The 22,595-nt window shown below is 36.1% G+C and overlaps 4 protein-coding genes across 8 annotated transcripts; 3 read left to right on the top strand and 1 right to left on the bottom strand.

The window, feature by feature from the left end:
• The first annotated feature begins 335 nt into the window (after nt 1-335).
• LOC132187004 (GTPase ERA-like, chloroplastic) lies at nt 336-5,717 on the top strand. Of its 5 annotated transcripts, XR_009440786.1 has the most exons (11): nt 336-784; nt 1,531-1,676; nt 2,630-2,770; nt 2,843-2,956; nt 3,057-3,182; nt 3,962-4,060; nt 4,219-4,320; nt 4,680-4,760; nt 4,871-4,991; nt 5,288-5,418; nt 5,512-5,717. XR_009440786.1 is itself a non-coding variant. In XM_059601153.1 (10 exons), the coding sequence occupies exons 1-9, from the start codon at nt 373-375 to the stop codon at nt 4,955-4,957; spliced, it is 1,308 nt and encodes a 435-aa protein (XP_059457136.1). In that variant the 5' UTR covers nt 336-372; the 3' UTR covers nt 4,958-4,991; nt 5,512-5,717. The 5 variants fall into 5 exon arrangements, 4 of the variants coding, with proteins under 4 accessions (XP_059457136.1, XP_059457135.1, XP_059457134.1 ...); XM_059601153.1 differs by lacking the exon at nt 5,288-5,418; XM_059601152.1 differs by having other exon boundaries at nt 5,302-5,717.
• Nucleotides 5,718-7,754: 2,037 nt separating this feature from the next.
• LOC132186626 (mannan endo-1,4-beta-mannosidase 7) lies at nt 7,755-10,499 on the top strand. Its single transcript, XM_059600613.1, has 5 exons — nt 7,755-8,237; nt 8,331-8,525; nt 8,655-8,777; nt 9,340-9,542; nt 9,816-10,499. The coding sequence occupies exons 1-5, from the start codon at nt 7,914-7,916 to the stop codon at nt 10,243-10,245; spliced, it is 1,275 nt and encodes a 424-aa protein (XP_059456596.1). The 5' UTR covers nt 7,755-7,913; the 3' UTR covers nt 10,246-10,499.
• Nucleotides 10,500-11,379: 880 nt separating this feature from the next.
• On the top strand, nt 11,380-14,396 carry LOC132186625 (putative pentatricopeptide repeat-containing protein At3g47840). Its single transcript, XM_059600612.1, has one exon. The coding sequence runs from the start codon at nt 11,380-11,382 to the stop codon at nt 13,510-13,512; it is 2,133 nt and encodes a 710-aa protein (XP_059456595.1). The 3' UTR covers nt 13,513-14,396.
• Nucleotides 14,397-14,940: 544 nt separating this feature from the next.
• On the bottom strand, nt 14,941-18,641 carry LOC132186628 (lipid phosphate phosphatase epsilon 2, chloroplastic). Its single transcript, XM_059600614.1, has 4 exons — nt 18,131-18,641; nt 16,783-17,008; nt 15,985-16,058; nt 14,941-15,377 (listed from the first exon to the last, which is right to left on the bottom strand). Exons 1-4 carry the CDS (start codon nt 18,455-18,457, stop codon nt 15,138-15,140), a joined length of 867 nt encoding a protein of 288 aa, XP_059456597.1. The 5' UTR covers nt 18,458-18,641; the 3' UTR covers nt 14,941-15,137.
• Between the last annotated feature and the right edge of the window lie 3,954 nt (nt 18,642-22,595).

Below are 22,595 nucleotides of genomic sequence, written 5' to 3'. Positions count from 1 at the left end.
GCGCTATTTTCTTCTTTAAGTTAAAACTGTTTTTATAATAGTTTTCCAAACGCAATTGAGTCTATTTTTAGTTTACTTCACACATACGCGAGTAATGTTAGATATTGTATTTTTATCTCACATGTATCTAGCAATGTTGACGTTGTAGTTCCAAATAACCCTTGAATTAATTTTTTGTTTTTGTTTTTTTTTTTTTAAAAAAAAAAATTTAATTCAATTGTTGGTTGAGATTGCCCTACAAGATTGTGTTATATGCGTATAATGAAAATGTAGTATATAATATTCCTTATATATATAAAAAACTTTATAACAATTCCTAAACGAGGACGTTTTTGTGAACTGGTTCTGTAGATTAGAGAAAGGAGCGAAAAGATGCTAAGTGCCAACAGTAACTGCAGAGCTCCAAAAATGGAGCTAGCTCTACACACATATCCAATTCTTCCCGGAGATAAACTGGTCCTTACCCATTCCTCCTACATAGATAAATTCATCACCGCCTCATTCAGCACCAAAATTCCGTTTCCCCATTTCACTAGAAACCAATTCCGGCAAACCCGTTTCCACTTCCAAACCCGTAGCACTTCCAGGAACAGGAACGGCACCCGAAGCCTTATCTTGTCAGAGGAACAATATGATTCTGAAGAGGATGCAGAGACGACTTCGTATTCGGAGGACGAGTCTTCGTTCTTGTCTCTGAGTGTGAAGCCTGACAGGAACATGGCCTTGCTCGACGACTACGAGATGGAGGAGCTTGACTATCCCGCGGACCCCAACCATCGTAGCGGTTAGCCTCTGCTTTCTGCTATGCTGTGTTTTTGTTTGTTTCTTACTCTTTGTGATTTTGGGCACCCATAATTTTGGATAAATAATTAAGAAATGTGATAGCTTGAAAATTGTAAACTTTTGCATCTTTGTAATCGGCATGTGTTCCTTATGAAGAATAGTAGTTAATAGTTATTTACATGAAATTTTACAGATTAGTTTTATAACTTTCAAGTAGCCCTTTGAAAGTCAAGTAAGCTAACATCTGAATTCTGTTTAATTTTGAAGAGAATGCCTTAACCTGGAAGCAATGCCGAAAACCCGATACTGCGATAACCTTCAGTCCAGTTTCTTAGAGAAATCATGCTTTTCGCACTTTGCATTCTTGTGACTTATCAGGTGTGGTTCAGGTGGATGAATATGTTCAAAGCTAGTGTTTTTAATGACTATATCCTCTAAAGAATGAGTGTATCAGTGAAATAACCAGCTTTAGAGAACATAGGCCCGCGGTAACCGTCTTCCTTCTCTAGTGGTCAGTGTTTATGAAGATCAAAAATTTGATTTAGTCTGTAGGAAAAAAATGCACATTATTGATAATTGATTTATGGGATAAGATCCCAGAAAAACAGTGAAAAATATTTTTCATTGTTGGAGTCCGTTTCCCATCTTTTTACTCATGGTTCAGGCTTTGAGTTCTTTATATTTTCTTGAGAAGCTTTACAGGTTATTTTTCCATTATGGTTCTGAATTTTAATGAATCAAATGTAGGTTATGTGGCTGTACTTGGCAAGCCAAATGTCGGAAAGAGCACACTTTCAAACCAGATGATAGGCCAAAAACTGTCAATAGTTACAGATAAACCTCAAACTACGAGGCACCGAATTCTTGGTATATGTTCGGGCCCAGCGTATCAGGTTTGTTTTTATTTTTTTTTATTATATAATTTTCTTGTGGTTGATTTTAGTTACCTGTTAAAACTTAAAGCAGAAGTCCTTTTATGGCTTAAAGTAACTGAGATGAAATGGTTTATATTAAGTTTCAGGCATTTGGGCTGTTGTGTATTCTGTTGATTACTCTGGCAGTGTTTCTGCTTTGGATCTGTTTTGTGAGATGTTCCTCATTCTCTGATTGTTTCAAATGCTTCAAGCATCACTCTCTTGCACCAATTTTTTTTTTCTTTGTTTAGTTTCCTATTACAATCTGATTGGATGACCTTATATTTAGGACATATATAAATGCCTCTTTAGAATAAGAGTGAAACTCAATCTTGATTCTGTTTTCTGATTGTTGTTATCTTAGCCATAAGATGAGTGTGTTCATATTTACTAACAGGAATATGATTGGTTGGTTACCATTGCAACTTTATTTCCCTCATAAATTATGCCAAAAAGATTTATTCAACTTTCTTGAGTATTTGTTGATAGTTGCACTTGTGCAAATTTAATGTCCTACGGGACTTTCTGAAGCTAATACAGGGTTATTGGTAGTAGGTAAAGCTTTTTGCAGATAGACATACTGACTTCAAATAGTCTTAGTGGATAATTTTTATTGGCTTGCCTTTCATTCATGTTAAGAACATACGTTGTACTGACTGCAATAATATATAATAAATGAAAAATTAGATGAATGAAGAAAGAATATAGAATGTCCAGAATGTCAATTAGGCTGCGGAAAACTTTGACCTGTAAAACACTGTATTTATCATGGAATTCCAATATCTAGTTGACAGGAAAATTGCATCGAGTCAACTTATGGATATTGTCATGAGTACTGCTCTAGATCCCTGCAAAAAGAGTATATGGTGTTGATAACTTCATAACTTTTTAGGGCTGCATTTCTTTCTGGCTCTCATACAGTTTGCTTGCAGATGGTGCTTTATGACACACCTGGTGTTATTGAGAAGAAAATGCACAAGTTGGACTCTATGATGATGAGGAATGTTCGAAGCGCTGCCGTCAATGCAGACTGTGTACTTGTCCTTGTTGATGCATGTAAAGTGCCCCAAAAAGTATGCTCCTTTGTTTGCAGAATTCTTTTTCAAAGTTTGTGTTGTTTCCTTAATTCATTTTCCTGTTTTTAGATTGATGAAGTGTTGGAAGAAGGTGTAGGAATCCTCAAAGATAAGCCACCCACTTTGCTGGTTTTGAATAAGAAAGACATGATCAAACCGGGTGAAATTGCAAAGAAACTGGAGGTCGGAGCTCAGTTGATATTTTCTTTGTCCTGTATAAGTGCATTCACTATTTAAGATTCAGTAAGTTTTTATCCTAGCTTAAATTTCATGTTCCTTGCAGTGGTATGAGAAATTTACAGATGTAGATGAGGTTATACCTGTGAGTGCAAAATATGGTCATGGAGTGGAAGATATCAAGGACTGGATACTATCAAAACTTCCTGTTGGACCACCTTATTATCCAAAGGCACGTAGAAATTCAATTTTTTTTGCAGGGGTCCTTTCCTTTTAAAAACGACCATTTATGAGCTGTGATGGTATATTATGGTCTTATCTTTGTTTTAACATATTATTATAGTCTAATTCCATCAATTGGGCATGAACTACACAAATTAAGCACAGATAATGAATGTCTCTGTCAAGTTTTTAGTTTGTTTTTGTGAGAAGACATTGCTTTGCTGAATTACTGGAATATGAGAAACAAAATAGCTTGACCCTATCATCCATGTCAAGTTTTTGGCTCTGCTTGACGCCCAAAGAAGCAATTTATGTGACAAACTTCCACAGTCTGGTCTTATTTAACCTGTATGTAAAAATGACGTAGTACAGATTAGGGAAACTATGCCTAGGTGTTCTTGTGGTGGGCTTAGGGTTAGGAGAATATGTGGATCTAGGGGTTAGAAAAAGTGTTAGGGTTTCAAGATGGGGAAAACCAGAAAAGCACTGTTTCTTAAAGTAAACACATTGCTGGAAAAATATGGATAGGAAATGTACAATCATCATAGCAACTAAGAAGGGACTTGGTTGTAAGACAGGCATCTCCAGGCCTATTGCACCGAGTAACATTTTATGATCTCTAGCCCATTGGCCAAAAGTGATTATTATTATTTTTTTCTATGGTGCTAATTGTCAACTTCTTTCATCTTTAAATGAGGTCCTGCAATATTAGTAATGCTTTCATAGTTTAAAGTTGATCACTTCTTGTATATGATCACTTACCTTGTCTTGTCGCATTTGAATTCTCAGGATATTGTTAGTGAGCACCCAGAAAGATTCTTCATATCTGAAATTGTTAGAGAAAAGATCTTTATGCAATACCGTAAGGAAGTTCCTTATGCATGTCAGGTATATACCGTATATTATTGGAAACATAAACCAAAAAAAAAAAAAAATCAATTGATCTCAGTTCCTCTCTCAGTTTTTCTCTTTTTAAGTTATTTTTGGCAATTACTTCTTTTTTTTTTTTTTTTTTTTGACGGTGCTTTTAATTTGGAATCTTACAGGTGAATGTAGTGAGCTATAAAGCCAGGCCAGCTGCAAAAGATTTTATACAAGTAGAAATTGTTGTTGAACAGAATTCGCAGAAGATCATCCTCATTGGGAAAGTGAGTATAATTAATTGTGGGATTTACTGGTTGATTTTTATTTTCTTTTATGGTAAGTGACATGCACCCAGTAGGTCTTGAGAACGTGTTTAACACAGAAGTAGGGTGGCAAAAATGTTGTGAATGTATTATAGAATTAGCAATGGTCAACAAACTCATTAAATGTTTGAAATACTAACATTGTTTGAACAGAGATAAAGTATATATAAATAGAAGAGCTTTAATTTTTTATGAACTTTAAACGTGATTTTGGTGCATTATGAACTTTACTCCCCTGAGGATTAATTTTGCATTATACACAGACGTGTACACAGAGCATTTGATATGGTTATCTGATTTTATGTCTCAAATCACTACAGGAAGGGAAGGCACTGAAACTACTTGCAACAGCTGCCCGGCTTGACATTGAAGATTTCTTACAGAAGAAGGTCTATCTTGAGGTTGTGTGCTACTATTGATGATTTGGGTGTAGCATTATTTTCTAGCAACTTTTTCTGGTAGTTGTTTCTGTTAGGAAATTATTCACCTTAAGACAACCATGTCTGAACAGGTTGAAGTGAAAGTGAAAGAGAATTGGCGGCAAGATGAAGGGCTGTTGAAGAACTATGGCTATGGAGGGCAAATTCGAGCGCTATGACTAGGAAGACCTTGTCTCGTATCCACAATAGAATGTAAGTGAATATGCTTGAATCATTGAAAAATTTGCTTACTTGATCGAGTGTACGATGATATCTCAATATAGAAGCCTTCCATGTTGTAGGCCATGTTTATTAAAGTTTTTTATTTGTCTTTTTGTTTTCTGTTCTAAAGATAAGTAGATTAATAAACAACTCAAAATATAAAACTCTTAAAAATACAAAAACAGTTTTTATTTTTACATAACATCAGAATTCTTTTTCAAATAAAAAACAAATGACACCCCAAGAAACCCATTTAACACTTTTTCATCATAGTAATTTTCCTATAGTAATCTGCGTACAGGAAGACTTGAAAGCCCAGTTTTGGGAGCTGATTTGCAAACTGTTGCCTAGCCTGGGCTTTCCTAGGCTTCACGGGCTGGTCATATAGAATGAAGACTGCACCATTGGAGGCCTTTATGTTTGTTTTTGTTTTTTTGTTTTTAATTACATTATCCGTGATTTGTTTTCTGGCCGGAGTCATCTGCATGTGATCTGAGCGTGTCATTTTCAGTGAACGGGCCAGACATCCCATGTCACATGTCGGAAGAGAGGTGGATCCTCAGCTCGCTAATTAATGTCAAGTTTACAGAGCAAAGTTGAAGAGAGAGAGAGAGAGAACAGTATTCTTGCTTGAGGCCATTGAATTCAGGTGTACTTATCTCTTAACGTTTGAAGAGAGTGAAGAGCATTCATCTTCTAGTAATATCCAATAGTTTTGCAAGTTGCAGCTACTTCGAGTGTTTTTTCAGGAAGAAAAAAGAACTAAAAAGTTCAATTCACTTTAGAAAATTAAAATGAGCTTGGACTACGAGTGAATGCAGCCATAATGGTAGCTTTCACCCTTTAAAAACTAAAATGCATCTTTGAAAAAACTCCAAATTAAAAGCATGTAGCTATAAGATGCTCCCACAACACATTTATAGCAGTAAAAGCCAAAAACGGGGAAGATCCGAAGATCTCATAGATTGCAATGGCCTACGAGATTTGTGGAACCCAAGCACAGAAAAAAGAGACAGGATTGGTGGACCATAAAGAAGGCATTTGATGCTTCGCCTCACATGGGTTTAGCTGCTAAACCCTCCAAGTTCTGCCGCGTGGTAGATTAGACAGAGACATCAAAGCAATAGAAATCCACCAAAAATAGAAAAAAAGCAATGAAAAGTGGTCACCAAATAGAACTTCTTCGGCCTTTTACGGTGGACAAAGCCTACGAATTAACAATTGCAGAGACTGGAGAGAACATGCCCATTTTTTGTTTCTGCTCAATACAATAAATGAGTTGAATACAAGCTTTCGTACCAAGTGGGATGCCAAAAAAAAGATCATAAGGTTCACATTGGATAAAATTTTTTATCAATTTTGTTGTCGGAATTGTTAGTAAGAGTCTTTATAGGTCCAGTTTCCAATAACCCACCTCACTCAAACAAATAGTGATGCAAATCGGGTTGCTCAAGAATTCTAATAGAAGCAAATGTGCAATTTTGGAAGGCTGGTAGAAGACCCCGTTCGGAGTCCCGTCAGAACGGCTTATGTTTCTTTATGTTTTTTTTGTCGTAGCCGTCCGGACGGCCATATGTCCCGTCTGGACGGGCGCCGTCAGTTTGTTTTATTTTTTAGCCGACTTTATATTGTTATTTTATTAGGATTAGAGTTTTGAAAGTCTTTATTTCGTTATTTTATTAGGTTTAGGATTTTAGGGTATTCATATCATATTTTATTAGGTTTTTGGTTTTTTGCTATAAATATATGCTTATAGCCTCTAGAGAAAGGGGAGTTTATGTTGATTATTGATTTTTATTAATGAGAATTACTCTTCCTCTTTTTCCTTCAAAACTTAGAGAATATCTAACTTTTCAAGATCTAGAATTACCTATCCACTTGTTGTTCTTCGCTGCAACCTACCAAATGAGGTTGCATCAAATAGGCTCCATAAAAACTCTCCATCTAAATCCTCAAAAGTCAAAACTATGCATGGCCATGGGAGACCCAGACCTTTATCTTGTTTCCTTTTGCTTTTTGGCAGGTTTGTTATTGGCCCAAGACCTAAAGATAACAAAAAAAGAGCTATTGGAATCCAACGGTCGTAAAACAAGGAGCTTTTGATCTTGGAACTTTAGTTGAGTAGTCGATGCACCGACGACCAGTGTCGGTAACAATTGTATAAGAGCTCTTTATTTGCATAAAAATATTACGTCCCACAATTGCAAGGCCAAGGTGAGACGAGGATGACTTGCCTCAACCTTTTCCAAGTAATCGATTCAATTGCTTTAGATGTTTTGGCTTGGAAATACTGTAAAGGAAAAAATGGTTCCAAGGATAATGAGTGACATATTTCCATCAGTTTATGTTGTGTCCAATAATAATTATAAAATCCACTTTTTTCGTCACTATGTTCTGTTCTTGGATCCCCGCATGTTTGCCATGCCTTAAAACGTCATTTGATCTGTAGTTGTCCCAACATGACCCTCCTTCGTTACTTAGCTATCACATTATGTCAAATGCCAATTTCATGGTATAATAATATCCAACGTGTAGAGAAGATCAAGGATTTAACAGAAAATCCTAGCGAAAGATAAATTAAGAATTTTTTAACTTTACAAGATGATTAAAAAATGATGAAAATATTGATCAAAACAGAGGAATACTGTGCCCCCATTATTCTAGGTAAAAAATTGTTCTAGTCACCCAAAATCAGAGTGTAGAAGACACGTAGAAATAGTTCAATTTTCGAGGATCATTGTCGGTTTCTCTGGCTTGACAGTTACTTTTGTTTTTTCCCCATAGTCTGCAGTTGTAAGAAGACAAACTTTCATAAACAGCCGCATCGTTATTCTATGCTCTGCTTATAAACACTAGCTGAGATAGTGAGATTCCTTCATCCACCTTCACACAGAGAGAGAGTGAGAAAGAAAGATGAAGCATCTGGGTTTTTGCCTCATTTTGGCAATTTTGATCCACCAAAACTGCTTTCACATTCATGTTGAAGCAGGAGATGGTTTCATCAGAGCCAAAGGAGCTCATTTTCTGTTGAATGGAAACCTTTACTTTGCAAATGGGTTCAATGCCTACTGGTTGATGTATGTGGCTTCTGACCCATCTCAGAGATCTAAAGTTTCAGCTGCCTTTCATGAAGCCTCAACCCATGGCCTCACTGTGGCTAGAACTTGGGCTTTCAGTGATGGTGGTTACAGACCCCTGCAGTACTCTCCTGGCTCCTACAATGAGCAAACGTTTAAGGTCTCTTTCACACTTATTCTTTGCCATTTTTTTTTTCGTCCATTCTTTAAATCTCTAAAGTTCAGAATGTTGATGATCTTGGTTTTGATGAAGGGCTTGGATTTTGTTATAGCCGAGGCCAGGAGGTATCGGATCAAGCTGATACTGAGCTTGGCAAACAATTACGACAGCTTTGGCGGGAAAAAGCAGTATGTGAACTGGGCTAGAAGCCAGGGGCAGTACCTGACATCTGATGATGATTTCTTCAGGAATCCTGTTGTTAAGGGTTACTACAAGAATCATATAAGGGTATGGAAATGCACCCATTTTTTTTCCATTTTCTTTCACAGGCTTAAGATATATTTTCTTTTATGAGATCTGAGATATATATATATATATGATGCCTAAAAGGTATAATTTTACTCTACCTTTCCACAGACTGTTCTCAACAGGTATAACAGCTTAACTGGAATTCGTTACAAAGATGACCCAACAATCATGGCCTGGGAGCTTATGAATGAGCCCAGATGCACATCAGATCCTTCAGGGAGGACCATTCAGGTTAGACTAACCTTTCCTATTCTAAAAGCTTAAATCCATAGAAAATTATACTCTTAATTATTTAAATTAATATTTTAACACAAACAATAAGGATTTGAACTCGAGATATCATATTAAATCACCACTTACTTAAAAAGTTTAAGCTTGATAGAAAATAATAGGCTTAATCATTTAAATTAATATTCTAACACCCTCTTCTTTTTATGTCTTTCCCAGCTTAAATTTAACTTTAAGCGTTTTACATTAAATATTTCCCTATCCAATTTTTTTTTTTACTACACTCCTTTCTTTGAAGTTTAATCTATTGTCAACCAAATCCACTGAAGTTCAGTTGGCATTAATTTTTTCTTCACTGTGTCCTGCATATGCATTCACATAGCCATTAATGGGTATCTAAATCACCACCTACTCAACCACCCTTCCATCTGGGATTCATTCTAGGGAGACAATTACCTTAATGATTTTTATGACATTGTCTTTAAATGTGTTTTTATTAAGTATGGTTTTTACTGGTATTGCTCAGTATTCGTGCTAAACTTATCCTTTGGTGCATGTATGACAGGCTTGGATAAGGGAAATGGCTTCCCATGTCAAATCCATAGATAGAAATCACTTGCTGGAAGCTGGTTTAGAAGGATTTTATGGGCAATCGACGCCTCAGAGGAAGGGACTCAATCCTGGTATCGAAATAGGAACAGATTTCATTGCAAATAACCGGATCCCTGGCATCGATTTTGCGACAGCTCACTCATATCCTGATCAATGGTAAGTCCTATTTGAAGTATAGCAATGCTGAAATTCATGAATATATAATTTTTCTTGGACTGTTGAAGAGAACATGTAATCTTGGCCTAAAACTGTCCCCATTGAATGAAGTTTTAATCCGTTTAAAGCAGAGGTTTATGTTAAAATCATCAAAAACCAATGATTTAAGATGATATTAAAGCAGAGGTTTTATTTCAATTAAATATTCTGTGTCAAGTCTAACAATTAAATTCATGTTTTTCTACGAACTTCATAACTTTGTTATATGGGCAGGTTATCGAGCTCAAATGAACAATACCAGATTTCTTTCTTGAACAATTGGCTCAACTCCCACATCCAAGATGCACAGTACATTCTTCGGAAACCAATACTTCTGACAGAATTTGGGAAATCGTGGAAAGATCCAGGCTTCAGCACCTACCAAAGAGACCTGCTGTTTAAGACTGTGTACTACAAGATATATTCATCAGCTAAAAGAGGAGGTGCAGCTGGTGGAGGCTTGTTCTGGCAACTTCTAACTGAAGGCATGGACTCCTTCCGTGATGGGTATGAGATAGTTCTGAGCCAAAGCTCCTCTACTGCAAATATTATCGCCCAGCAGGCTCACAAGCTTGATCAGATTCGCAAAATTTTTGTAAGAATGAGAAATATCGAGAGGTGGAAGAGGGCAAGGGCCATCAGAGGCAGGCATATCGGAAACTAGGAATTATATATATATATGCATTGATTGCATGAAAGCTAAGCGTGTGGAGACAAGTAAATCTATAATTTGGTTGTGTAGTTGTGAGGTTTCTAAGACTGGTTTCCCTCTTAGAGATGAATGATGTTTGTCCAGGAGGGTAACTTGTAGTACTAGATTATCAAACTTTTCTATAATTCCATAATTATGTTGTAAGCTGAGTTTTTCAAGGAGCTTTCTGTTTGTAAGCTGATATTGTTGAATCACCTGTTTGCTGATATGGTTGTTGAATCACCTGTTTTTTTGAAAAGTGAAAAGTGAAAATTCATAGAAAACGGTGGACTTAATCATCTAAATTAATATTCTAATTACAACTACTACATGAATTTAACATAAAGGCTTTAATTTCATGGAATCAACTGGGCTAGATTCATCCTCCCTAGGTATTGAGTTTACTATGTGACAATGAAGAAATGGATGTTGCTAACGGTATTATAACTTTTACTATAAATTTTTTAAAAACTGACATGACCGTCCACATTGTACTTACTGCATCCGTCATTAAAATGTGGACTACTATATACAGTTCACATGACACTTCTCATGCTTACAACTTGACTTGACAGTCTAAATGATACTTATCACGTCAATCACTAAAATGTGAATTATCATGTGACAGTCTATGTGACACTCATAAATGTGAACTATCACATGAATTTGTAAGAAAATTATAATAAAAATTATAATACCAAGGCATTTTTTATAAGAAATACAAATCCAGGGAAATGCTTAGCTTAGCAAATATTGTCAAAAAAAAAAGAAAAAAGAAAAAGAAAGAAGTGTTGTTAGAAGTAATATATAGCTTTTGATTTTGAGTACTACAAATTCTAACAAACTGACGGGGTACAGTGACAAGGCCCGTCGTTCCCAATGGGCCTAGAATTTGCAAAGCATTTTCGACCAAAGGCCCAGGAGCGGCAATGATATTGTGCCTATGGACCCCAAATATTGAGGTTCCTTGGTCGGAATAATCTCTTCTTTTGGGCTGGGCTAGAACTGATATTGGGCTTCAGGTCCGTCTGGCAAAGTTAAAGTTTAGAAGACGTTTCAAACTTCTTCCAGTTAAGCGCTCTTCATGGCGGCTCAATAAGCACAAACATGGTTTTATCAATTAAGCCTCCTTTTAGGAGATTATTTTCAGCAGCAACCGTTGCTTACACTGAATACGGAGACCTCCTGGTTTCAGAGACAAGACCTAAACACCTAACCCAGAAACCCCATTTTGTTAATCATGTAAATATGCTTGAAGTCAATGCCCAATTGAAGCAGCTGGTTAAAACCGGTCGTCTGACTGATGCTCGCAAAATGTTCGATGAATTGCCTTACAGGGATGAGATTACATGGACCAATATGATTTCTGGCTATGTCAACGCCTTGGATTCCTCTGAAGCGTTGGCTTTGTTCTCAAATATGTGGGTTCAGCCTGGGCGTAGTATGGACCAGTTCACACTCAGTCTTGCACTCAAGGCTTGCGCACTAAATATGAACTTGGACTATGGAACATTATTGCATGGGTATTCGGTAAAGTCTGGTCTTGTGAATTCAGTTTTTGTGGGTAGTGCACTTCTTGACATGTACACCAAGATTGGTAAAATCGAGCAAGGTTGTAGAGTCTTCCATGAGATGCCGATAAGGAATGTGGTATCATGGACTGCCATAATAACCGGGCTTGTTCGAGCTGGTTATAATAAGGAGGGATTGGTTTACTTTTCTGAAATGCAGAGGTCAAAGGTGGAGTATGATGCGTATTCATTTGCTATTGCATTGAAGGCATGTGCGGATTCTGGTGCTCTGAATTATGGGAGGGTGATCCACGCAAAAACAATGAAAAGTGGGTTCAATGAGAGCTCATTTGTGGCTAATACTCTTGCTAACATGTACAACAAATGTGGAAAGTTAGACTATGGTATGCGCTTGTTTGAGAAGATGAGGACACATGACGTGGTTTCATGGACAACAATCATAACAACATATGTCCAGATGGGCCAGGAGGAGCACACAATTGAAGCATTTATGAAAATGAAGGAATCAGATGTGAGCCCCAATGAGTACACTTTTGCAGCTGTTATCTCCGGTGCTGCCAAGCTTGCAAGAATTGAATGGGGTGAACAATTACATGCCCATGTTTTACGTATAGGTCTTGTTGATTTTTTCTCAGTGGCAAATTCCATCATGACCATGTATTCAAAATGCGGGAAGTTGGCATCAGCTTCATTTGTATTTCATGGTATGAACAGAAGAGATATTATTTCATGGAGTACCATAATTGCAGCGTATTCTCAAGCAGGTTATGGGGAAGAAGCCTTTGAATATCTTTCATGGATGAGAAGGGAAGGTCCAAAACCAAATGAGTTTGCTTTTGCCAGTGTCCTGAGTGTATGTGGAAGTATGGCAATTCTTGAGCAAGGGAGGCAACTGCATGCTCGTGTCTTGTCCGTCGGGTTAGAGCGTACAGCTATGATACAAAGTGCTCTAATTAATTTGTATTCTAAATGTGGGAGTATAAAAGAAGCTTCAAAAATCTTTGATGTGACAGAAAATGACGATATTGTGTCATGGACTGCCATGATTAATGGTTATGCTGAACATGGGTACAGCCAAGAAGCCATTGATTTGTTTGAGAAGATTCCCACATTAGGTTTAAAACCGGACTCTGTGGCCTTCATCGGTGTTCTTACTGCTTGTAGCCACGCTGGACTTGTTGATCTTGGCTTCCACTACTTCAATTTGATGAGTAACGAGTACCAGATAAATCCTTCAAAAGAACACTATGGCTGCATGATTGATCTCCTCTGCCGAGCTGGACGATTAAGTGATGCAGCAAGCATGATCAAAAGCATGCCATTTCAACGGGATGATGTTGTTTGGTCTACTCTGCTTAGAGCATGTAGGGTACATGGAGATGTTGACTGCGGAAGACATGCTGCAGAGGAGATTCTTAAATTAGATCCTAATTGTGCAGGGACTCATATTACTCTGGCTAACATTTATGCCTCCAAAGGGAGATGGGGGGAAGCAGCAAATGTAAGGAAGATGATGAAATCAAAAGGGGTGATTAAGGAGCCAGGATGGTCTTGGATCGAGGTCAATGATCAGGTTTCTGCATTTTTTGCTGGGGATCGATCACATCCACAAGGTGAAGATATATTCTGCATGTTGGACTTACTAACTTCAAGGACAGAAACTGCAATTCAGGAAGTGGGTTCTCTTTTAAATGATGTGGAAGATTAGCCGAAGGCAGACATATGCTTCAATATTCCATTAGAGAATTAAGTTAATCTCTCCATTGATTAACTTATTCAAGAGCTGCAGGTCACAAACAATAGCAAGGAGCCACTTCAGTCAGAAGCCTATATTTGTGTCAACAAATTTATTGTTGACTATGGATGAGATCAGGGTGAGCTACAGGTGTATTTGGTTATGAGAGAGTGCATAAGAAAACAGCTTGTGTCTTGACAGAGTCTACAAAATCAAATGAGATGGCTTCTTCGGCTGCAGCTCTAAAATTACGATTAATATGCAAAACTAGACCCCATGATGCCTCACTGAATGGTCTCAGGGTCTGGGACACAGGATTGATGAATACGGTGTTCTCCAATGAACATGCGCCAAACTGTGAAAGTGAGCCTTCACATTGTTCATTCTTTTTTTGTACTCCAGAGGACCAACAATTTTCATCCATTACTGTCTATTTGGAGGATTTAAAATTAATTTTAGCAGAGTTTTCAGATAGAATTATGCTGCAGGAATCAACGATGGCGGCTTATTAAGCTGAGCTCTCTTTTGTTGCTTCGTGGGTAATAGACTTATTTGATATGGGTACTCTAGACTTGTTGGAACTTCATCTTAAGTAATCCTGATATTTTGGAAGAGGTCAAAGAAGAGAGAAGAGATCAAATAGTATGACGTCCACAAAGATATAGGACTCCGAAGAATGCAGCCATGTTCTGGAAGAGGGTTTGTAAGCGGTGAATGATCTTTACCCTTGCTTTTTTGTTGTAATAATTCAGTCTAGGGTTTCTTACCCGAGAGAGAGAGAGAGAGAGAGAGAGAGAAACAGTCAATGGTTTTGTAAGGAGTGACTTAATAGTTTTCAAAGCAAGGTGTAATGAACACAAGGGAATTTTTATTTTATTTTCAAGGAAATTTATTCGTTGATGAAGAAAATTAAGTTCCTTTTTTTTTTTTTCTCTCTTTTTTTTTAAAAAATTTATTTTGGTCACCCCTAAATGGTCGTCAGATGGTTTTGGCCACTCCCATTTAGCCATTTGGGAATGGTTTGGCCAACCTCCATTTTGCCATAGTGGGCGGCCTGACTGCCACATGTGTTTTTATTTTATTTTATTTTATTTTATTTTTGTTTTTATATTATATATTTTATACATATGATTTTCTATTTAGTTTTTTTAATAATTTCACCTATCATGTTATAATTGATGCTCATGTAGTACATTAACAAATTATGTCAACTTTTCTAACACGGACCAATTTTTTTTTTAAGGCAAAGATATTTGTAGAGACCTCAAATCACATGGACAAAAATGCATTTATCACTTAAAATTATTTCCAATTCCCAAACAAGTTCCATCAATCCGCTGATGTTATACAATGTCTGATCTAGTGAAATAATCCTTTGTTTAGCTCAAATTAACCAAAAAAGGAAAATGCCAATCCACAGCAGACTATTATGAAGTTCTCAAATCAAGAATAAGACAATTACTCTACTATACAATTTCTGCCTAGAATTTTACATCTGCTGCTGCAGACACTCATCATGTGGTTCATTAGTTCAGCTTCTTGTTTGTTTAGTAAGAAAAGTTGTAGAAAACTTGCAGCTCAGCAAGCAATTATATCTACTATTCGGAGAATTGGTCCTCATCCCTAAACCAATTGCGAACCACATATACAAGAAAGCCTAGGCAAAGTCCGGCAGCTCCCAGAACAACAGTTGTTCGAACCCACGAAGAGGAAATAAATGCTTTTAGCACAACAGTGTCCCAAGACCATGACCATAAAATGGCGAAAATGGATCCCAATATAGCACCCACGACAACTTGGTTTACTGTATGAAATTGTTGTGAGACCCGTAGCCATGACTGCAAACACCAATCACAAAGAGAAACATAAGCATAGTTGCCATATCCAATATACAGAACAGAGGCTATAATTCAACCAATTAATAAGGGTCAGAAAAAAAAATTAATTTTTTTTTTTTAAAAAAAAAAAAATCCTCATTTAACTCATCATTGCTCATTGGTCCGTGAACTAATTAATTAGGACCTCACTTGTTCCTCAACAAAGAAAAATTGAAATCATAGAAAACCTGAGATCAGTTCACAAGTATCTTGTTTACTTGTAGAACAAACATAAGTCGATTGGTCTTATTTGGAGCCATTTGGTAGATTTCAACCCTACTATCCTATAAATATATCAAGATAAGTATGCATCTAGTTTAAAGTTCTGAAATTTGGAAAATTGTGATTGTCACTATGGTATGAACCAGAAAGTTTTAGCTGGAATAGCCTACATGGTCTTTACTATGCTGCCTATGCTTTCTGCATTTTTCAATAGATTAAATAGAAGAGTGGAGAGGAACATAGCAGATTAGCATTGGGCCTGTTATTAATTTTTTTAAGAATATGAACATTCACCTACGAAACATGCTACAGTTGACTATAATAAGAGGCACGTGAGGATACTTACCAGATATGAACCAAATGCCAGAGTGAGACCACTGATGATTACTGTAAATTCATTAATCCCAAGCCATTCCATAACTGCAATATAGTATGCAGAAAAAGAAGCATTAAATGTCAGCAATAGACCCAACACATATTGATATTTTACTAATAGAAAAGGGAAACTGCATGCCTATGCTTTCTAAGTCCACAAGTAAGCTGCTTTCTCTCTCTCTTCATAAGCACATGTAGGAATCAGAAACAAGTAATAAAGAGCTTAAACAGACAGTAGAGAATGTCCGAGTATTCTAACAAATTGCAATCATTCCATTTTCTTCCACACATTACTTGAAGGCACGATCTTCTAAAATGAATTCATTCATATGATAGAGCCATCACTAGAAATGATGGTCAGAGAGAGAGAACATCAATTCCAGGAATGTAGAAATGTATTCTTCTACAAGCAACATGATATCTCCTATAAAATCCTATCGAAGAAAAAATCATCAATCCACTGTTTTGTTCACATTTCAAGGTTCTAATATAGGAAATTAAGAGGGTATTCTTCTGGACATGTTAGGTTGCTAACAACAGAATGGCGTACTCATATTAGTTGCTTCTTTTATTGCTACAAGTCCTAAATTATCCTTTTGCAATTCAAGGGGGAATGAGCTTATGTTTTAGAAAGCACTACAAGTCTCATGCATTATATATTCAGAACTCTCATTTGTCATCACAAAACAGTATGCTCTTGAAGATATATGCAATAACATAAAAGCAACAGTAAGTGATCTTAAAGTAAAGAGGGAATGAGAGAAATTACTTGACACAATAGTAAACACGACAGTGAAGAAGATGGATTGTGAATGTGAAGATGGCATCCCTGGGTCAGATCGCAATGTGGAAACAGGTCGCTCTTGGTTTAGTATCCGTTTGAGGATAATAGAGAGTATAGAATTTAGAACAGACCCCATAGCAGCCCATAAGGCTTCCGCATCATGCCTCCAAAGAATGACACCACCAAAAAGGGCAGCTACAAGCCACTTGCTCTGTGAATCAACAACAATTAAGCCATTAAGTCATAAAAGAAGTTACTTTTTCTCACCTTTGGGAAGATAAACAAACAATCACCCCAAAGTTACAAGACCCAAAAACTTGGTATCTACAGAGGTATATTAATACTAACATATGTTATTAAGTCACCTAAACTTAAAGCTATTAAGTGATAAAAGAAGTTGCTTTAAGAAATCTCATACTATTGAAAAGGAATTTTAAAGAGCCTCTTTATTCATTAATTTTTTATTAAGTTACATAGAGACAATGACATAGAATACAGGAGAGAGGATGAGTCGAGTAGATATACAACACAAACATCTTGAGCATGAAATTTACACGGAAGACCAAAAGGAAGCAAAGATATCAAGATGAGATTAGAGATATGTGCGGCTAACGCCTGGCAACTATCATGTGAAAGTGTTCCATAACAGTATCAACTTTTGGATACTATTTATTCATAGCATCTAACTATCTGAATACTCCACATATTTGATGCAATCACTAATAAGAAGGTTGCTTATACGAGCACAATAAGAAATTATAACTCCACATATTAATTACCAATCACATCGCACAAGACTACTTTCCACCTGTGTTCAGCTGTGTCAGAGACAAATCATGTGCAATTTAGTACAAAAGCATTTTCCTAGGAACCACTCATAAAAAATTGACAAGAATCTCATTCGATAACATGGCCTGATGATCACCAAGACAACTGCAAATTGGATGATAATAGCCGCTAGGAAGTAGTAAAATTATATCCCTTGGATACATCTCCAACCACGGGTACTGTATAATTCTTATCTCAGGCCACAAATAGAATGAAATTTCTATCATTAGGCAGAGAACAGAGAATACAAAAATGCGAAGAAAGTAAAAAGAATATGGACTGCAATTTCACTTGCAGAATTGTCCAAATTGGCCTTAAACTAAAACTAAAATTATATTTAAGCTCCAAAGGAGCCAAATAACAAAAATTCCAGAACAGTTCTTCATTTGACAATCAAACCAAATCAATAGAAACCAGAACTCTCGTTTCTGAGACCACACACGAACAAACACAAATCGACATGAAGAGGAGAAAACCGGGATTGGGAGAATCTAGAATTACCAACCATTCTATTGAGGGTGGGCTCCAGCCCATCAGCCATAAGCTTCCGACCAAACTTGGGTGACCCATCAACAAAAGTTTCCTGTTCAAGCACTCTAACACCTTCATCACCATCCCCACCTTTAAAAGCAGAAGTTTTAGCCATTGTGTTCAGAAACTGGACTCTATTTCTCTCACAAACACCTTTCTTTGAGACAAACCCACCAAAAAAACTCGACTTTGACACAGATAAGTCGACAGAGAACGTAGAATTTATAGACTTGAGCATAGGACGATCACCGGGAAGGACTCTGAAGGAGGATTTGTGGAGGACGGTCAAGGTCGGTAGCATAGCTCTTCAGTGGGAACAGAAGACAAAGCAAGTGAGAACTAGGAAATAAGTGGTGTCTACTGTAATTAACGCGTGGGGGGGAGCAACTGATCGTTATGGTGATTGGCTGAGACCGTTTCAAATTTGATTCTGGATTCTCGTTCCGAAGGAAAGACGTTGGTAATGTCCCAGCCATCAATTTGGGAATCTGGTATGGGAGTTTTTCTCCGAAATGGTCAGACAAAAGTCAATAAAATAAGCTTTTTTAAAAAATAAAAAATAAAAAAAATAAGCATTTGCGTGTGAGCTAAAAATTACATTAAACAGTTTGTCTTTTAGTTATTTAAAAAACATATTTTGTTTTTTATTAACTATTTTTAGGCAATTATTTTGCTTATGTATTCTTGTTTTAATCATTTCTCACTCTTTAATGAACGATTTGAAGATTTATTGATTCTAACAATTGATTACAGAGTTCATCATTTAACCATTTTTAAAAAGTGTTATGTGTAGTTTTAAAAAAACAGCTCAATCGGTTAGAGACCACACATTATAAAACGGAAGTCACTAATTCGAATTCCTTCCCCCTTTTATATGGACATATCAAAAAAAAAAAATATATATATATATATCGTGTATTCGTGTATATGAAGCATTCATGTGAAAAACACATTTGTGGAGGTCTTTTCCTCTTTCTTTTTTTTTTTTTTTTTTAAAAAAAATTTGAGGTCTATTTCAAATTAATTATTATTATTTTTTAATTCAGAAAAGGGAAAAGGAAAGGAGAAGAAACAACAACCAAAGAAAAAAAAATATATTTACAAAAAGGGTCGTTGCCAAACTAATTGAATCTTCCAAATTAATTGAATCTTTCTAGAGTCAAGCTTTTGATTTTTCTAAGTCTTACCTTTGTAAGGTCTTCTTTGCTTTACTCCATATGGAGAGTGGACCACCAAGTCAAGTAATCGATTCGGCTTTTGACCCAAGAAATAAGTGCGTGTTTCACAACATTCTTCTTTTTTAAGGATTGGACAGGGTCAGAGTGCATCAACCATGCGTAATTCCGCTTATTCTTTCAGGATATACAAGTCTCGTGTATTTTCTTCTTTTCTTCTTCTTGTTGTAATTTTTTTTTTTTTTTTAACCCCTTGCATTCCAATCTCAGATCGACAATGGGTTATGGATTGACCCTACAACAATCCAATCTCAAGATCGACAAAGGGTTATGGATCGACCCTACAACACTTGCTAATGCCCATTTTTAGGGAAACATTCCACACTCCACACTCCTCAGCCATCGTCAAGTAGATAAGGGTGCCCGAAATTAATATAAACCAAACACAAAGTTAGAAAGTTATAATTTAAAAAATAGAATTCGAGTCAAATTAAGTAGACCCGAGTAGACACAATGATAAATGGGTCAATTTTGGATCAACCCGAATAACACGAGTGACTCGCATAATTTGTATAAATCAAAATATTTGTACTTTTACTATTAGAAAATTAAAACCTTAAAGTCTGACAAAAAATTACCATCGGTCTCATCTCTATTTGTATAGATATAACTTTGATAGTATAATTTATTTTCATGTTCAATAATTGAGAATTATTGTGCCCAATATCTTTGCATAAAATGGTATTTTCATACTCAATAAAATAAATGGGTTATGTAGGACGGGTTGAGTCACCCACTTATTTAAATAAGTCGTGTCGAGGTTAAAGGAATTGACCCGTTTAATTAAATAAGTTAGTTTAATTTTATACTCATATTTCAACACAAAGGTAAATTACCACTCCAACCAGTAATTGACTGTTTGAAATTGAATTGCTAATAATTTGTGCAATTCCCACCTAGAAGGCAAGTTCAGAAGCCACTTTTGCCCAAGGCCCAAAATGAAAACTAAATTTTAAACCAGTTAATATAGTCCAAGAAGGTGCGGAAAAAGTTGGCTCCCAGAGTCCCAATATCACCATGTCTAATTTGGGGATGGTTCGGCGTTGAAAATGGGCCTAATCTAATAACTTGGATTGTGATCCAAACTTAGGGGTGAAAATTCGGTTTTGGTTATTGGTTATTAGCTAAAACCGGTAACTCGGGGTATCCAGTTGGTAGCCGGTTAACCGGATAGGTAGCCGGGTGTGTAAAAAATTGAACTTTTAAGGCTTATTTTGGGTATTGGGCCTATTTGTTGGGCTTAATTTAGATGTTTTTGGCCACTTTTTAAAAAATAATTAAGGCTTTTTTTGGCCCAATAAGGTGGGCTTTGTTGTAGTTGTTAAAAAAAAACAAAAAAGACTAAAATCTCATTCTTATTATCTTATGAGATTAAACACCAAATAATCTCATATATATATATATATATATATATATATATACAAAAATCGGTAATCAGACTGGGGTACCCGGTTACCAGTTTTAAAACTGGTGGCCAGTTGGTCAGTAACTGTTTTACCGTGGTACCCGATTGAAGATTTACACCCCTATCCAAACTCAGTTCCAAAAGAAACAAGAAAAATAAAAGATCCAACAGTTCATACACATGACTATTTCAGAGAATGAAACCTTGAAAAAGCAGACAAGATTTTGATGCTTTATGCTTTTGATAAAGCAAATAACAAAAAAGAAATATGGTGGGATGGAATACAGTCCAATCCACTTGTTTAAACCGCGTAGGCGAATACACGTAAGCTCTTCTAGAGCATATTACCAATGTCGCTCAGTATGGGGCAATATGAATTTCGGATTAATGGGTGTAGAATAATATATATTGCATACGGATTGAGATCTACTCTAATTTGCTGGCCGAATTATAATTTGTTCGAGTTTTTAATGAGAGAGAGGATTTAGATAAAATTCATTTATTTGGACAAATGCTTAGGTGGCAGCATGAGGCGAGGTGTGTTTGGGCGCGTGGATCTCACCAAAATTCTCTTTTTCTCGAGTACAACACATAAAATTTCGGGTCGCTTATTCAAAAACGTGTTTGGAATAAGAAAAATAGAAGAAATAAGTGGTCATGTCATCTTTATGTGGAGCTCACCTAGACCACATATACACACTACAGATTTAAAAGAAAAATAGTCCTAAAAGACCAACTCAAAGCTGGGTATCTCTAACAAGATTTATATATATTTTGTCCAAGGGTCTTTACAGGCAAGAGAGTACAATAATGTTCTTGGAAAGAAGCTCCTACTTGGAACAGAAATTACTTTCAAAATCATGATGTTGATGGGAGAAAAGGCACAACTTTCTCTTACCTTGGATAACTTAAAAAATAATATACCTAGAAGGAGAACTGGAATAAAGCCCAGCTGCAGACCATATGAATAAATGGAGCTCATAGATTTCTCTATCTTGTTTGAAATTAAAAAACTTGTAGAGGAATATAAAATAATAGCCTTGTTTGCTAGTGGATGATGGATGGTACATGTTTGTTTTGGGTTCTCTCTCTTTCTCTCTGCCTTATAAAGCCAACTATTGGAATTTTTTTGAATGAAATTCTCAATAATTTATGCACTATTGTTAAGAACAAATGATAATTTAATATAGCAGATTCTGACTTTTTGGTTCTTATTTGTTGTTTAATATCTATTAACAAATGTGCCTAACATTTTGGCGAGCACCCAAAATATATATATATTTTTTTTAATTTATATAAGAGAGAGAGAAATTTAAACTAGTGACATTCGTCTCATCTCTACCATGAAGACATATGAAGACATTTAGAATCAGCTGTTACATTAACTATAAAGAAGATTTATGAAAAATGGGTGGAAACTGGAAAGTATATTGTGAACGGTGAGTGCAGAATTTGGGAGAAACACACACGCAAAAGGCTCCCATCACACTGTCAACTCAATCTAATAAATAATGCTTATAGCACAAAAAGAAAATCCCAACCTGCTGAAAAATAGAGGGTCACGGGCGCCACCTTTTACTTTTAAGTGCATTGGTGGTTTTTTTTTTTTGAAAAATATTATAATATAACATAAAAATAAAAACTATTTTGTAATTTTTAAAATTATTTTATTTAAAAATTATTTATTTTATTTTTATTTTGAGACCTACCCCCACCCCCCCAAAAAAAAAAAAAAAAAAAAAACTTCATTAGCAGTGGGGCTATGATGTAGACTAACACATGAAAGTGAAGTGAAGCGA

Source organism: Corylus avellana, chromosome ca7 (assembly GCF_901000735.1).
Source record: "Corylus avellana chromosome ca7, CavTom2PMs-1.0".
NCBI lineage: Eukaryota > Viridiplantae > Streptophyta > Magnoliopsida > Fagales > Betulaceae > Corylus > Corylus avellana.
This window is presented reverse-complemented; position numbering and strand designations above follow the sequence as displayed.

Excerpts from the sequence above, each read along its gene's own strand:
- LOC132186626 (XM_059600613.1), top strand. The coding sequence starts at position 7,914 with ATGAAGCATCTGGGTTTTTGCCTCATTTTGGCAATTTTGATCCACCAA. Across the intron at positions 8,238-8,330 it reads ACAATGAGCAAACGTTTAAG|GGCTTGGATTTTGTTATAGC; the intron begins GTCTCTTTCACA and ends GTTTTGATGAAG. Across the intron at positions 8,526-8,654 it reads ACTACAAGAATCATATAAGG|ACTGTTCTCAACAGGTATAA; the intron begins GTATGGAAATGC and ends ACCTTTCCACAG.
- LOC132187004 (XM_059601153.1), top strand. The coding sequence starts at position 373 with ATGCTAAGTGCCAACAGTAACTGCAGAGCTCCAAAAATGGAGCTAGCT. Across the intron at positions 2,771-2,842 it reads CATGTAAAGTGCCCCAAAAA|ATTGATGAAGTGTTGGAAGA; the intron begins GTATGCTCCTTT and ends TCCTGTTTTTAG. Across the intron at positions 4,761-4,870 it reads AGAAGAAGGTCTATCTTGAG|GTTGAAGTGAAAGTGAAAGA; the intron begins GTTGTGTGCTAC and ends ATGTCTGAACAG.
- LOC132186625 (XM_059600612.1), top strand. The coding sequence starts at position 11,380 with ATGGTTTTATCAATTAAGCCTCCTTTTAGGAGATTATTTTCAGCAGCA.
- LOC132186628 (XM_059600614.1), bottom strand. The coding sequence starts at position 18,457 with ATGCTACCGACCTTGACCGTCCTCCACAAATCCTCCTTCAGAGTCCTT. Across the intron at positions 17,009-18,130 it reads AGCCCACCCTCAATAGAATG|AGCAAGTGGCTTGTAGCTGC; the intron begins GTTGGTAATTCT and ends GTTGATTCACAG. Across the intron at positions 16,059-16,782 it reads CGTGTTTACTATTGTGTCAA|TTATGGAATGGCTTGGGATT; the intron begins GTAATTTCTCTC and ends ACTATATTGCAG.